Source organism: Phycodurus eques, chromosome 20 (assembly GCF_024500275.1).
Source record: "Phycodurus eques isolate BA_2022a chromosome 20, UOR_Pequ_1.1, whole genome shotgun sequence".
Lineage (NCBI taxonomy): Eukaryota > Metazoa > Chordata > Actinopteri > Syngnathiformes > Syngnathidae > Phycodurus > Phycodurus eques.
In genome coordinates, this window is record NC_084544.1 from 2,525,993 (window position 1) to 2,540,525 (window position 14,533).

General features: G+C 43.1%; 3 protein-coding genes across 6 annotated transcripts; 1 reads left to right on the top strand and 2 right to left on the bottom strand.

The window, feature by feature from the left end:
• The first annotated feature begins 409 nt into the window (after positions 1–409).
• Positions 410–7,857, top strand: adnp2b (ADNP homeobox 2b). 4 transcript variants are annotated; one of them, XM_061664609.1, is made up of 5 exons: positions 410–1,127; positions 2,168–2,288; positions 2,355–2,474; positions 3,190–3,711; positions 3,948–6,947. In XM_061664609.1, the coding sequence occupies exons 2-5, from the start codon at positions 2,181–2,183 to the stop codon at positions 6,057–6,059; spliced, it is 2,862 nt and encodes a 953-aa protein (XP_061520593.1). In that variant the 5' UTR covers positions 410–1,127; positions 2,168–2,180; the 3' UTR covers positions 6,060–6,947. The 4 variants fall into 4 exon arrangements, 3 of the variants coding, with proteins under 3 accessions (XP_061520593.1, XP_061520594.1, XP_061520592.1); XM_061664610.1 differs by lacking the exon at positions 410–1,127 and adding an exon at positions 1,143–1,232; XR_009767254.1 differs by lacking the exon at positions 410–1,127 and adding an exon at positions 7,326–7,857 and having other exon boundaries at positions 1,252–2,288; positions 3,948–6,247.
• A 193-nt stretch (positions 7,858–8,050) lies between these two features.
• LOC133395697 (gamma-glutamylcyclotransferase-like) lies at positions 8,051–11,457 on the bottom strand. Its single transcript, XM_061664826.1, has 4 exons — positions 11,077–11,457; positions 9,636–9,781; positions 9,433–9,568; positions 8,051–8,385 (listed from the first exon to the last, which is right to left on the bottom strand). Exons 1-4 carry the CDS (start codon positions 11,386–11,388, stop codon positions 8,254–8,256), a joined length of 726 nt encoding a protein of 241 aa, XP_061520810.1. The 5' UTR covers positions 11,389–11,457; the 3' UTR covers positions 8,051–8,253.
• A 285-nt stretch (positions 11,458–11,742) lies between these two features.
• Positions 11,743–14,528, bottom strand: snrpd1 (small nuclear ribonucleoprotein D1 polypeptide). Its single transcript, XM_061664944.1, has 4 exons — positions 14,421–14,528; positions 13,822–13,898; positions 12,947–13,138; positions 11,743–12,034 (listed from the first exon to the last, which is right to left on the bottom strand). The coding sequence occupies exons 1-4, from the start codon at positions 14,432–14,434 to the stop codon at positions 11,958–11,960; spliced, it is 360 nt and encodes a 119-aa protein (XP_061520928.1). The 5' UTR covers positions 14,435–14,528; the 3' UTR covers positions 11,743–11,957.
• Positions 14,529–14,533: the final 5 nt, after the last annotated feature.

A 14,533-nucleotide genomic window follows, 5' to 3' on the forward strand; every position in this document is an offset into this window, starting at 1 on the left:
GTTTGCAAATGTAAATATTGACATACTTGTGAGATGAAATTTTTTTTTTTTGCAGTAGTAGCTCGCCTAGATTTTTGGGTAAAATGGTTACATTTTAAGTTTGAAAATTTCCATTTTGAATGTTTAGTCAAATTTGACTGATTTCTTGTAAAAACTGGTGATAGTAGCTAGCCTAAACTTTGGTAAAATGACAGAAGTTAGTTTTGACTAATTTGCTAAGTTGGGAGGTTTGCGAAAAAATAGCATGCTGAAAGTTGAGGTTTCTGTAAAAAGGAAATTGCTAGTTTAGCTTAAAAACGCATATTTTGGAAAGCGCTGAGATTTGCATAAATGCGAAATTTGCCATATTTCTATTTTTGTTTATATACATGAAACATTTTTAAACTGCGATAATAGCTAGCTTCAATTTTTGGCTGAACTAGCTTGCAATGCTACTCTCCACCACTAAGTTCTTATTTGCGCCTAGCAATATGGTGGCCTACGTGTGATTGGCCAATAAAAGTGGCCTGATATGACGTCACCCAAGAAAGGGACCACCCATTTAGCTCACTTTCCCTGCCGCCCATTGGCCGGACTCGGCCGTGTACCACGTGATCACCCGCGACGCCCCCCCCCCCCCCGTAGCCACGCCCCCAACACCTAGCTAGGCACGTTTAAGCCACAAAACCGATTAGCAAGTCAGAAAGTTCAAAAAAGTCCAAAAGTTAATTACTAACCTGTTGACTCGAACTCTGTAAGTGAGCTGAAACTCGTTAGCAGGCTAGTCAAAAGTTATTTAGCTAAAAAGCTAGGAGGCCTCCCATTGGTCAGTTTAGGTGGTATGCAAATGAGGCAACTGCTACGTCAGATCCTGAACTTGAGCGCCATTTTTTTCCGTAACGGCAAAGAAAGGGACAAAAAGCCGTAGCGAAAAAAATCGCTAATGTCCTCGTTCTCGAGTCACTAACTACGCGCTTTGGATTCCCGCAGCGGCCGTTCGAAGACGGGATGCGGCTCGGCTGACTGTGCCGGCGGCGGAGGAAGAATACGGACAAAACTCGGCTGGCTGGCGGGGGGACGAGTGGAGGAAGTAGGGCGAACGCGGAACGACCGTACCCTAACCCTACCTCGATCGGAACCCGGAGCAGGTAGACGTCCGCCAGCGGGGCTTCGGTTGTCAGGGGCGTGGAGGAGGCTTCTGTGACCCGGCGTGATGCTGTCACCGCGACGCCCAATCAGTCGGGCACGCACACGTAAACGCGACACGCGCGCACGCTTGTTTATAGTAATGGCTGCTCACGTCCCTCTTCTGACATACATATATTCATATTGAATATAACTTCTTGAAGCACAATGCAAAGATATTCCATCAAAAATCTGCCTCAATAAAAAGAGTAATCAATTTGGATTAATAAAAGAAATGACTTTCGTATTCCTAGTACAGGGATTGAGATGATATTCATTAATGATGTGCCGGTAGGAAGATTCTAGCACTTGCCAAGCGTCCAGTCTGATGGCTGTGATGTCATCAGCTATGCTACTCACAGCCACTAGGGGGTAATGATGTGACAGCATTTATCGAGCATCTGGTGGGATTGCGTGGATGTTGCTTTTTGAGTTTTGAGTTTTTGTTTATTTATTTTTCATGTATAATTTTGAGTTATTTTGACTTTATTTTTAAGATTGTATTTAGTGTTAGCTGTTTTTCTTTAAAAAAAGAAAATCCAATTTATCTATTCAAAAATTTGTCTATTTTGTAAAAATGTTTACGTTTGTTTTTTGAAGTTTTGTTTTGCCTTTTTAAAAATATGAATTTCTTTTCTTTTTTTAATTGAAAAAAAATTACCTGTATTTTTTAAAATTTTCATTTAATATTTTGACATTTTTATGTTTTATTTGATGTTAATTTTATTCAAAGGGGCACGTGGGCGACTCACCACTTAAACGGACATAAGTCCACTTTCCAACTCGATGTACGTCGATGAGGATAACAAGAATTAATTCAACTTAACTCCAGTAATTAAAGACCAACTAGTTTGTTGCTTTAAAAGCTGCCAAAACCAGGAAGTGGATGCAGAAACAGGAAGTAAATGTGCACATGCTGTGATGATTAGTTAGCGTCATAATCCTTTATTTGATCGATCTGAGAAATGTGCTCCAATGGTCTGGCATTAACTTTTGTCTGTAGGACCCGAGCAAGAATGTATCAACTCCCGGTGACCAACTTGGAGAAAGTCCGCAAAGCGCGCAAGGCAGTGAAGAATGTGCTGGGCGAGATCGGCCTGGAGGACTGCCAGAACTTCCTCAAGGTACTCGCATTTATTCCTCGACTCCAAACCGTAATAATCAAAATGTTTCATTGTTTATCTGTTTAGGAGCTTGATGGTAAAAATGTCGAGAAAGACACCAAGGAAGACTCAAAGGAAGAAGATCCATTAATGGGCACCGAGTGGACCGACTTCACCGACGGCTATAACGGACGACAACGCAAGAAGGTGACGTAGCTAATAGCTAAAGCACTTCATGCAAAACACCACTGGAGGTAACGTTAGCGCTAGTAAGAGTGAGGCTAGTTGGTCTCGATAACTGTCCGAAAGAGGAAGAGATCTCATCGATTTTGAATAGTGGAATATAACAAATGCAATGCGCTTTATTGTTAGCTCCGTTTTTAGCATTAGCATTCCTATCCCTAGAACGTCTTCTCGATTGGTTCCGTCGGTCGTCGTGCGTCTGACAAGCGGCTACGCACACTGGCGCTAACTTTAGCCGTCGACCGTGGCAGTATGACCGAGCCTACTTTGTTTTGAAATGCGGTTGCGGTTTTGCACAAGTTATGGAGCACATTGCTTTGTCGCTAGTGCTATTTTTTGGTCATTAGCCACAGACGGCGGGAATATCTTCTTGATGTTTTCGATAGTAGGGCTGCCAAGATTAGTCGACTAGTGAGGATTACGTCGGCGACCCAAATTGTCGACTCTTTAATTAAACGTAGACGATTTTTGATGAGCTAGTCCACAGATGGTGGGAATGTCTTCTTGAATTGTTTTGACCGTCGGCGAGCTTGAAAAACTAAAACCGACACCGAACTACTCCCAAAATGACGTCGTTTGTTTTAATAGTTGGCAATTTTTTAAAAAGCACGCAGCCAGCTTTGTCGTTAGCAGTAGTTTTAGCAGCAGCACTGAGCGGCCTGTCCCCGTCTCTCCTCAGTGGCCTTACCGCTCTCGCACCATGTGCTGCGTCATGTGCAAGTACTCGTCCAAGAACATCTACCACTACCGCAACCATGTGGCGCGATGCCACGAGTACCTGCAGCGGCTGTGCTCGCTCTCCTCCTGCCAGCGCTGCGTCTTCGTGGCACACCCGCGCGCCGTCAAGAGGCACATCCTGCTGTTCCACGGGGGCCGCGCACAAGAGCCGGGTGCGCCGCCGGCGTCGGCGGCTCCGGCCCCCGCGGCCCCGCCGCCGGCCGCCGTGGTCAACCGTGCCATTGAGCGCTATAAGTGCAGGAAGTGCTCCTACCCGTCGCATTCCGTCTTCGCCGTCAAGAAGCACATCATCCTCAAGCACATGGAGAGCGTGGCGGAGCAGTACATCGGGTACCGCCACCCCATAGCGGGTTCCAACGCCAAGCTGTACTGCTGTAAAGTGTGCAACGTCAACACGGGCAACCTGGACCAGATGCTGCACCACATGCTGGTAGAGCCCAAGCACTACAACGTCAGCACGCAGGTACGCTTGTAAACTTCTGGGAATTTTCAAAGTTGGAAACTTGGGATGGAAAGTGACAGGAATTTATGAGAATTAACCAGGAATTTACTTATTTGAAAGTTGGCTCTTAATAGGAAACTAAAATAGAGTATACGTACAGTATGAGTTTTTCAAGTATGTTGTGTAAATTCAAAATTCTCCAGCTTCTCATGGAAATGTAGCAAAAACATTCCGCCCCTTTGCTCCCGTCCTCGCAGGTGCAGACGATGATCTACGACAACAAGGCGGCCCCCGCCGCCGCCCCCAGGGCTGTGTCCACGCCTAACGGCAACGGGGTCTACGTCACGTTGCCCAACCTGGCGCCCAAGCCGACGAACAATAAGCCTTTCGTGGTGCCCGGCAACGGGCAGAACGGCAGCGGCACCGTGGTGGCGTTACAGCAGCTCCAAGGAGCGTCCAACAGCGCCACCCTGATCTGCGCCCCCGGCAGCAACCAGGGTTTCTTGCCCCCGCAGGCGTCGGCACTGGTCCAGTTGGCAAGCGCCGAGGCTAAGGGCTTACTTCAGCCTGGCGCCACCATCTCCCTGCGGGGATCCTCGGTGGTGCAGTATCCCGGCGTAAAGCCGGCCACGCCGTCGGTGGCCTCGCCTCAAGCGCAGCAGATCCTGATTCCGGCGCCCAAACCCGCCGGCGCACAGATCCCGCCGGCCAACCAGGTGACGCTCCAAGGCACGATGTTAACCTCGCAGTCTCTCCTGAGCCACCTAATCCCCACTGGCAACCGCGTCAACGGCATGCCCACGTACACGTTCGCGCCCCTCCAGGTGGCGGTGCCCGTCACGCAGAGCTCGATCAAGCCCGCCGAGCACACCGCCAACCAGGCCAAGAAGTGGATCACCTGCCCCCTCTGTAACGAACTCTTTCCCTCCAACGTCTTCGACATGCACATCGAGGTGGCCCACCAGACCAAGTTGGCCGCGGCCCGCACAGAGAGCCTGGCGGGCCGGGCGGCCTTCCTCAAGAAGATGCCCGACAAGACCATCAAGTGTCTGACTTGCAAGGTGCTGCTGTCGGAGAAGAGCGTTCTGCAGCACCTGCTCCACGGCCTCAGCTGCCTCTACTGCTCCACCTTGTTCTTCTCCGTTAAGCAGCTGTCGGAGCACGTCAAGAAGCACAACCCTACAGGCAAGCTCTACTGCGACTTCCTGCGCCAGAACTACAAGATCTACACCAAGGGCAACGCCGGCATCCTGTTCCCCTACTTCGACGTCACCACCGAGGCGCCCCAGGAGATCCTGGGCGAGTGCGAGGTCAACCTGGCTCTGGTCACCAGCTCCCTGGAGCTCATTTACGTCAAGCTGCAGCCCAGCAGTCAGCCCGAAGTCTGCTCTGCGCCCATCAAAGTCAACGCCTCCTGCTGCCCCTTCTGTGACGAGAAGTTCCAGGAGGAGGCCAAGTACCTGCAGCACCTGAAGCAGAAGCACCTGGTGGCGCCCACCATACACGCCATCCTCAAGACCGACGCCTTCAAGTGTATCTACTGCAACGGGGTCTACACGGGGAAGGTGACCCAACAGGCCGTCATGCTGCACATCCAACGGTGCCGCTGTTCCCCGAAGCCCCCGCAGGTGCCCAAAATCACCGTCCCGGCGCCTCCGCAGGTGCCCAAACCCGCTCAGATGCCTCGCCAACCCTCGGGGCTCTACTTCCTCCAGGTGCCCCAAGGGGTGACGGTCAAACCGGCGCAACCAAAGACAGCGGTGCAACCAAAGACACCACCGCAGACCAAGGAGCAACTCGAGTCCACCAGGAGGCTGGAGGCCGCTTTGAAGCAGGTCATCGAGTTCAACAAGCGGGAGCGCGAGCAGAAGGCGGCCGTGCGCAGGAAGGAACCCCCGGAGCCCGAAATTTCGGCCGACCCCAACATCAAGTTGGTGCTCGAGCCGGCGTCCCAGGACCGCCGCGGGCACGAGGAGCGGCGTGACTTCATCGCCCGCTACTTCAACGTCAGGCCGTACGTCGGCCGCGCCGAGACGGAAGAGCTCTGCCGACGCCTGTCGCTCAGCAAGTCTGAGCTGGTGGCGCTCTTCAGCAAGAAGCGCATCCGCTGCATGAAGAGCTTCAGGAGCAGCAAAGCCGCCGTGCTCCTGGGCTTCGACATGGCGCGACTCGCGCGGCTACAACACCCTCTCGCCGTCCCCGAGCAGAGGTCTGTCGAGTCCAGGGAGGCGCAGCTGGAAGAGCTGGCGGAGGTACCGGCGGATGCCGCGGAGGTGCCGGCGGCAGGCGAGCCGGACGGAGCCAGGGCCGGGGGAAGAAGCGAAAATGACAAAGTAGCTGCTGAGGTGCCCGTGGAGCAAAACAATTGACCTCGGAAGGATTCTCACACAGCCCCAGACGTGACATTGGAACTTTTTCTCCATTAGTCAGACGTAATTGCCATCTGTCCCCGTGAAAAGAGTTTTATTTGTCTGCAGGTGTCACCAAATTGTGCCAAAGCACTACTTTTCTATTAGAAGAGCGCCTTGGTGCCATCTTGAGGTGTTTCAGAGGAAAGGTAAAACAAATGGTATTCATTTGAAGTTTATGCGCACATTTCTCTACTTTGTGGCTACAAATGAGCATTTGGTGCACATTTTAAATGTATTTTGCGGCCACAATTTTTAAGGTTTAATTTCCGCCGTTGTCATGTCTGGGGTGCAGTGAACCCCCGCCACCGTAGTGAAAATGCACACGTAATTGATGCCCTTAAAAGGTTTATGCTGTTCTGTAATTGCCTACACGTGCCACCAGGAGGTGGCAAAGTCCTACTGTTGTCTGACTGAAGCTCCTTAACTCACATCAACAGATGGGACCAAAGCACTACTGAAAAACAGTTCAGTTGTTCAGAGACAAAAGGCTGAGTTTCATAACAATCTGCAAATATGCAGGGGTTCACTGTGATTGTAATTGAAACAGGGTAAACGGCGACATAACTCAAATCCTCACGTGGTTGTAGTTCTTTGGTTGGACACTAGAAGGAGCCATTCTTCAAGTGGTGAAGTGGATGAAAAGAGCAGACTTGCTGCTCCTGGCTCTTTCCACACTCACTTTTTCATATACGTGTGTATATAATATGTGTATACTTTGTGTGTGTGTATGTATATATGTATATATATATATTTATATGGATACATGTGTGTGTATATATATTTACACATATATGTATATATATTTACATGTGTATATGTATGTCTATGTGTATATATGTATATATAGATATGTATATCTATGTGTGTGTGTGTATATATATATATATATATATATATATATATACACATACACACATATATATATATATATATATACACGTGTGTGTGTATGTGTATATATATATAAATGTGTATATATATATATATATATGTGTGTGTGTGTGTGTACATATACACATTTATATATATATATATATATGTGTGTGTGTGTATATATATACATATATATGTATATGTGTGTGTGTGTGTGTGTGTGTATATATACACATTTTTATATATATATATACACACAATTTTGTTTTTGACTAGTATGCTAACACGTAACTAAATTAATTTTTTTTGTATTTACCTATTTGAACATGTTGCAACTTCCTTTTTCAACAGGTTTCCGGACCTAACGGCCTCCTGCATATTTAATATTTTTTTGAAAAAAGTGGTGAGGAATGTGTTACAACGTACGACTGACAACCTCATGGAAATAAATACACGTATAGTTTTGGTCACCACATGCAGATCTGCAGTGTATCTATTTACATACGTTATTGTTTGTTCTGTTCTCTCCTTACCACAGCTGCTTTTTTTTGTACTGTATTTTTTATTTTGGACATTTCCTCGTGAGTGGAGAGGCGCAAAGTTAACCCCCAAGCTAACCCCCCTCCATCTTCTCATCTTCTCTTCGGTGTCGTACGAAAATAAGTGGTTTCATATCTTGTTCATGTGCATTTATTTTTTCCAGTGGTTAATAAACTAGTTTCCTCCAGTTTTAATTCTATTGCTGTTTTCCCTCTGCAGAAATGTGTATTTGTTTTTGAGAGTATAATTCTATTCAATTTTGAATTAGGAATAAACTTTAATTTATGTAAAATGTTTTATACAGTTGAAAATGTCATTTTTGTCATCCACCCATCCATTTGATAATGACCATTTTAAATAAAATTAAATTTTTACTATTTTTTTTTGTAGACAAACATTGAAAAAAACGTTTTTTTTCAAAATAGTATAATTTGTAAAATGATCATTTAAATATGTTACACCTTTACAATAAAATAGATTACATATTTTAGTTGAAATCTAATAGTGTATAACAATAATTCACAGCTATTCATACATTAATATTTAATAATAGTGTATTTTATTAACAAAATGACTGAAACCTGTAGTTTTCCAATGAAATTTGTTTTCATAGTAATATAAAATAAAAAAGGTTTCCTGTGATTGAAAGAAATACTTTCTAATACGTAGCCACAACATTTGAGGACTTCTGAACCTCCTGTTCGTTACGTACATGCATACTAAAATCACATTGAGCGTATTACGAATAATCGGCATCAATTTTGATGCTGTCCAGTATGGACGGTCCCGTGTAGTTGTTGGTCTTGACCGCCAGCAGCCCGCGGACGTAATCCTTGGGTAGTCCGTTCTGCTGGGCGCCTCGACACACCACCTGCACGCGAAACACGTCAACTAGCAGCTCGTTACGACTTCGTTCGTCACACGATACGCATTGAGAACCCATTGAGACCGCCTCAAACATCACAGAGAAATAAAAACACACTGTACGACTCTACTTGCATTTTCTTGGACAAAGTGGAAGTGTGTGTCTTTATAGTTGCACAATTGTCTCCTACTGAGGAAAAATCTTTAAATATTTTTTGGTCAAGTTGATGGTCAACAAAGACGATTGAGAACGTTGCCAGCCTGAGAGCGCACAGACAAGATATGTGGAATTATTGGTTAGGGTTTCAAAGTAGGGTTTCAACCCTATTTTTCAAAACAAGATTAGGGTTTCAAACTGAAACCCAATCTTGCGGCGTTTGAACTCTTTGTGCCGCTTCTGTCGCTTCATTTTTTTTGCCTCAATTCCTCAGCAGTCATCAAAGGTGTTATCATCACCAAATAAACAAAATTATTCAGTCGCTCGTTGTTTTTAAATTTGATCATTTCTGTCCACAGAGTGCGTCACGTTTGCGTATCAGAAAATCAGGTTGCCGTGTTTGCTCGTATAATCTAACCGGTCAGGGTGCTGCACATACATTTGGATCCATCCATCCATTTTCCATACCGCTCCTCCTCAAGCGGGTCGCGGGCGTGCTGAAGTCCATTCCAGCTATTTTAGGGCGAGGGACGGGGTACACCCGGACCGGTCGCCGGCCAATCGCAGGGCACATAGAAACAACCATTCGCACTCAAATTCACACCTACGGGCAATTTAGTCTTCAATTAATCTACCACGCATGTTTTGGGAATGTAGGAGGAAACCGGAGTACCCGGAGAAAACCCACGCAGGCGGGCATTGAAATTGAAAAAAACGTCACAGAAAGAAAATTGGGGGGAAAATATTTGTAAGAAAACTAAAGAAAATTAGGAAAAACCTATTTTTGTAAATCAAGAAAATTCCCTATCATTTTTCAATTTAACACCCCACCTTGACGCAAACGGTATTCACTATTAGTTGTCATGTATACACGTGTACGCACATATAGACACGTACATGTTTGTACTGCGGCGAGGTCAGGCGAGCGTGGAAGTTGTTCATCTGGTACGTCTTGCACAGCATTTCTCCATGGCTGCTGCTCTCCACTCTCACCTGCAGTGGGGAATAAATGCCCTCGTGGACACCTTCCTGACTGAAAATACAAAAACGCACACAAGTCACGTGTGTGTCCGTGTGTGCACGCGTGCATTGGGACTGACCGGTCCAGGGTGTCCAGGTGGTCTCGGCTCATGGTCCAGATGATGCCCCACACCTCCGAGCCGGGACTTTCTCGGATGGTGGCCGGCCCGCCGTGCCAGTTGTTCGCCATGTTTTCGCTACACACGCCAAAATCCAGCTGATAGTCCTGCGCACGCAAGCATGCGGACGCACACAACAGTACACTTTTTAAAATGACATCGTCAAAGAATCAATTTGTTTTTAAATGATCACTTTTTGTTACTTTTTTTTATTATGAGTTGTATATTTCAAACATTTGTAGTTTATTTATTTTTAAAAAGATTTGTTAATTTCATGACATCAAATTACTTATTATTATAATTATTACTTATTCATTTTTATATACAGTATTTTTATTTTGTAAATGTAGTGACACTAAATTTAAATAAAGTGACACTTGGAAAAACATATTATTTATTTTATAAATTTGAAAACTTTTTGTATTAAAAATAAAAGAAAATTGGAAAAATTTAAAAACATGGTGGAAATAAAATGAAATTGCCTATATATTGATATTGGGGGGGGGGGGTTAAATCTAGAAAATTAATTTAAAAACAAAAGGCAAAATATGTTTACAATATAAGAATTGGAAAACTATTAAGAAAATTTGAGCATAAACTTAAATAGAATTTTTCGCTTATTTTGAAAAACATGTATATTACAAATTTTTAGGGATTTCCGCCAATTTTATTTTAACCGACGCACTTCTTGACAGTGGATTTCTTTTAATATTGCAAATACTTTAATTTTTTGCAGTTTTTTTTACCCCAAAAATATTTTGGAATTTGATACATTAAAAAAATACTGTATATTTATTTTCAAAATAATATTGTTAAATTATTTCTGTTATTTTATCATTTATTTGTGAAATAAAGATATTTTATACAATTACTAATGATTATTTATTTGTACTAATTTATTATTTCAAGTGACACTTGGAAAAACATATTTTTTACAATATAACATAATTACGCATTACATAAAAAGGCAATTAAAGTATCCCTTTGGCGTCATCTAGTGGTGGTCCTTGAAAGTATCTTGTGCACAGTTAAAAGCGAAAGTGTGTCTCTGCTTTTCTACAAATGTATCTATGGTGTACTCCGTGTTACAATCTACCTGTACAGTTGCTGCGTTTAAGTACTTGCTGTAAAAAGAAAGTTCCATTCATTTGGCAACAATTTTTGTCGTGTGCGCGTCAAGCGACGCAGAGGGACAATTCGTCGGTCACGTGATGCAATGCGGGAGTATAAAGATGCCTTTAGTGGTTTTTCGCCGCGATTTAAGTCGCATGAACCAACGTTGAGACGACATTTTAGTGCCAAAATGTGGACATTGCCGCGAAAGCGTTTCATTTCCCACGCCGGCTTCTCGGTGACGAACCAGTTGGCAACAAATAACACATTACAGCAAGTTTTGAATAACCTTCAGTCGCGCGGTGTCGAGGAAGGTCGCCGAAGGGTTGTCCAGGCGCAGTCTCTCCCTCAACATGTTGCTGCCGAACGCAAAATACGCGAACGTACCGTTAGCGCCGGTTTCTCCTGAAGTCATTTGGAGGTCTATGAACGCCTCGTGGCCGCTACCGCTAGCAAGTGCGCAGCTAATGGTTAGCCAGCTAACTACGCCTCGCTGTAATAACCCAATCCGGCGAGTCTGCTTTCCACCACAAAAACTTATCGCTAGACAAATTTTAACAAAGTCAGCCGAGCAGAAGCACATTTGGAAACCTCGAGACATAATCGTGACGCTACACCCAGCGGCGGAAGAGACTAATCGAGCGAACTCCAAATTTCAATAGCTTGCATGTTTGTGTTAAGACTATCAATAAAGATTTTTGGAAAAAAACAAAAATGAAGCTAATGATAAAAAAAAAAGCTAATCACTAAATGTGTAATTAAATGACAAAAGGTTTTTCTTAAAAACCTCAATAGTTTGTATGTTTATGTTAAGAATATAAGAAAAAATTTATTGTTTTGGTAATAACAAATAATGACGCTAATGGTTAAAAAAGCTAAAGTTAATCACTAAATGACAAAAGGTTTTTCTTAAAAACTAACAGTTTAGCTTTTATTTGATCATTTGTAATAAGCATTTTGTAGGAAATCATGAACTTTATTAGAAACAAAAAATGTAACAAAACATTACTAGTGTGGTAACAAGGAATCAACAGGTCTCATCAAGGAGCATTTTAATGTACAAAATGAGGGGAGAGGAAAAACAAAATCACAGAAAACAAAGAATCCTGTACAAAAACAGTGAAGAGCAGGTGATGAGTGATTTTGGGGGGAGGCGGGGGGTCGAGGTGATCATCTCCTGGGGCCCCCCCGGCCTCGTCCCCGTCCTCTGCCGCGTCCTCGGCCTCTGCCCCGGCCTCGGCCAGCCACTGCACAAACACACGGGATCATTGACAAAAGTTTTTAAGTGCTTTCAAAACTTCTTCACCTGGATGGTTAAAGCAAAATGTGCTATTGCATGTGGTTTTTCCTACGTTGGGTTTTGGGATGCATGCTTTTTTTTTTTTTTTTTTTTTTTTTTTTTTAAAACAGTAAACATGTAAAACGATGAATGAGGAAAACACTATTCAGAAATGTTTTTAAATTTGCAACAGCTTAATTTAACAGATACGCCTGTCTTAATGAAGCAAAATATAGCCAAAAAAAAAAAATAATTTTTTTTTAAAAATATATATAGTATATAAATAATAGTACTTTCTGACAAAGATATCACTTTCCAATGATTGTTTTTGTCAGCATTTGTCTTTAAGTAAACAATGAAAATATGCGGGGGAAAAAAATCTAAATAGTTGTATGAAAACAAGAAATTTGAAAACTTTTTTTATTAAAAATAAAAGAAAATTGGAAAAATTTAAAAACATGGAAATAAAATGAAATTGCCTATATATTGATATTGGGGGGGGGTTAAATCTAGAAAATTAATTTAAAAACAAAAGGCAAAATATGTTTACAATATAAGAATTGGAAAACTATTAAAATTTGAGCATAAACTTAAATAACAGAATTTTTCACTTATTTTGAAAAACATGTATATTAGAAATTTTTAGGGATTTCCGCCAGTTTTATTTTAACCGACGCATTTCTTGACAATGCAAATTGCATTGACTGCATTGATGTAAGAAGTGTGCGATTAGTCCTCAACGTTTTTTTTTTTTTTTTTTTTTAGTACTTTGTCAATATACTTTCTGCAGATGAGAATGTGTTCTCAAAAGCTGTACTTAGATAAATAAAGAGTTAAATGAAAAAAGCACCACACAGCGACGAGGCACGCCGCGCCTTACCGGCTTCCCTCTTCTTGGACTTGATCTTGGGCTCGATGTCGACGAGCAGCGTGTCGAGCGGCAGGCTGTCGGGCAGGATGAAGTAGCGGATGTTGTTGCCGCGGATGCTCAGCGACTCCAGCTGGGCCGGCTCGCGGTTCTTCAGCGTCATCTTCACCGCCTTCAGGTGCGTGTTCATGCTCACGTCCACACCTGCGTACATGCACGTATGATATCAAGTAGCCGGAAGCAGCACTTGGCTAAAAGCACAAGTATCTTAAGAGTAATTCATTTTGGTTGAACTTCAAGGTCCGTTAAGTATTACTTCAGCAAAAGTCTGAGTGTCTGACATTTGCTGTACTTAAGTATCAAGTCATTTTTGAAAATTAAGTTTCAGAAAATCTTTAAACAGTATTGTATTGGAAATATGTATATATGTTTTTAAGGCGAGTGGACAGAACTTTATGTTTGGATTTATTTAACTTTTATTTCTTTAGTTCAGTGGTGCAGGAAAATTGTGTGCATCGCTCTACTCGACCCATTTGTGCCATTGTCAATTTTCATTCTTGCTATACAAACACGTGAAAAAAATTCCACTGGTGTTATCCGGAGTCGTTTTCTTAATAAAAAAAAAAAAGTCACTAGATGGGTTAAAAAAAGAGAAAAACTAGCCAAGCTGACGGGGGTTCTTGTTAACTCTGCTCCTTTCCTTTCAAAGCCATGTTGTTAGTGTAAGGAGTGCATGTCAGTCGTAACCTACTTTGAACTATGGAAGTTGCACACAAAAAGTCATCTTGATAAATAAACTCGAATTTCTCACGATAATTGATTACTCACTCAATTATCGCCCGTCATTTCTCTGTATTATAGTTTGATCCCACATGGGTTAACTTTACCTGTGATGGTGCCGTGGACTTGAGTACCATTCTTCAACTCGATGGTAACCGTCTCATGGCTCAGTTTCATCAAAAACCTTTGTTTGGGGGAACAAAAAAAAAAAAAAAAAACATTAACCATCTTTGCTAACCTGCCCGCTGACATTAACCTTAACCGATTTGAACCCAAACATAGATTACAGCCCCGTTTCAGAGAACGCAAACATTGACATGATCACATTTGTATGGGATAAAACGTGTAATTTAACTTTAATTTGAATAATGACTTCTGCAGTGACGAAGGAAGTAAATGGCCAAATGCTGAGCTCAAATCCTCCTCGATAGCTAAAAAGGAAGTTGTATGAGCGTTTACCATTAATACCCCAAACATGCAATGATTTTAGTAAACGGTTCACACGAGCTGCCGTTTGCACGTCAAATATCTGTAGATATTTACGACGAGCTGCACGATCGCCATTCATTCGGACCGTCGCTTCCCGCCTAGCTAGCAGCTAACACAATCGTCCAACTTCCATCTAACTCCATCCGACGTCCAGTCCTCGTTTCGCACGGCGGACATGGCCTTATCGGGCACAAGGATGCGTTTTAAAGCGTCCTACCTGACTAGTTTCATGATGTCGCGACAATTCCTACACCAAAATTGGAGTGGGAGAGAAAAAAATTACGGCGCTCGATTTGACTAAACCAAGCAGGCCGCTAATGGTGGACGTTA

Coding starts and splice junctions, on each gene's coding strand:
- adnp2b (XM_061664608.1), top strand. CDS start 2,130: ATGTGCTCCAATGGTCTGGCATTAACTTTTGTCTGTAGGACCCGAGCA. Junction 2,475..3,189: donor ACGGACGACAACGCAAGAAG/GTGACGTAGCTA, acceptor GTCTCTCCTCAG/TGGCCTTACCGCTCTCGCAC. Junction 3,712..3,947: donor ACTACAACGTCAGCACGCAG/GTACGCTTGTAA, acceptor CCGTCCTCGCAG/GTGCAGACGATGATCTACGA.
- LOC133395697 (XM_061664826.1), bottom strand. CDS start 11,388: ATGTCTCGAGGTTTCCAAATGTGCTTCTGCTCGGCTGACTTTGTTAAA. Junction 9,782..11,076: donor TCGACACCGCGCGACTGAAG/GTTATTCAAAAC, acceptor TTGCGTGCGCAG/GACTATCAGCTGGATTTTGG. Junction 8,386..9,432: donor CCTCGCCGCAGTACAAACAT/GTACGTGTCTAT, acceptor TTTCGCGTGCAG/GTGGTGTGTCGAGGCGCCCA.
- snrpd1 (XM_061664944.1), bottom strand. Junction 13,139..13,821: donor AGTCCACGGCACCATCACAG/GTAAAGTTAACC, acceptor GCATGTACGCAG/GTGTGGACGTGAGCATGAAC. Junction 12,035..12,946: donor GTCCAAGAAGAGGGAAGCCG/GTAAGGCGCGGC, acceptor GTGTTTGTGCAG/TGGCTGGCCGAGGCCGGGGC.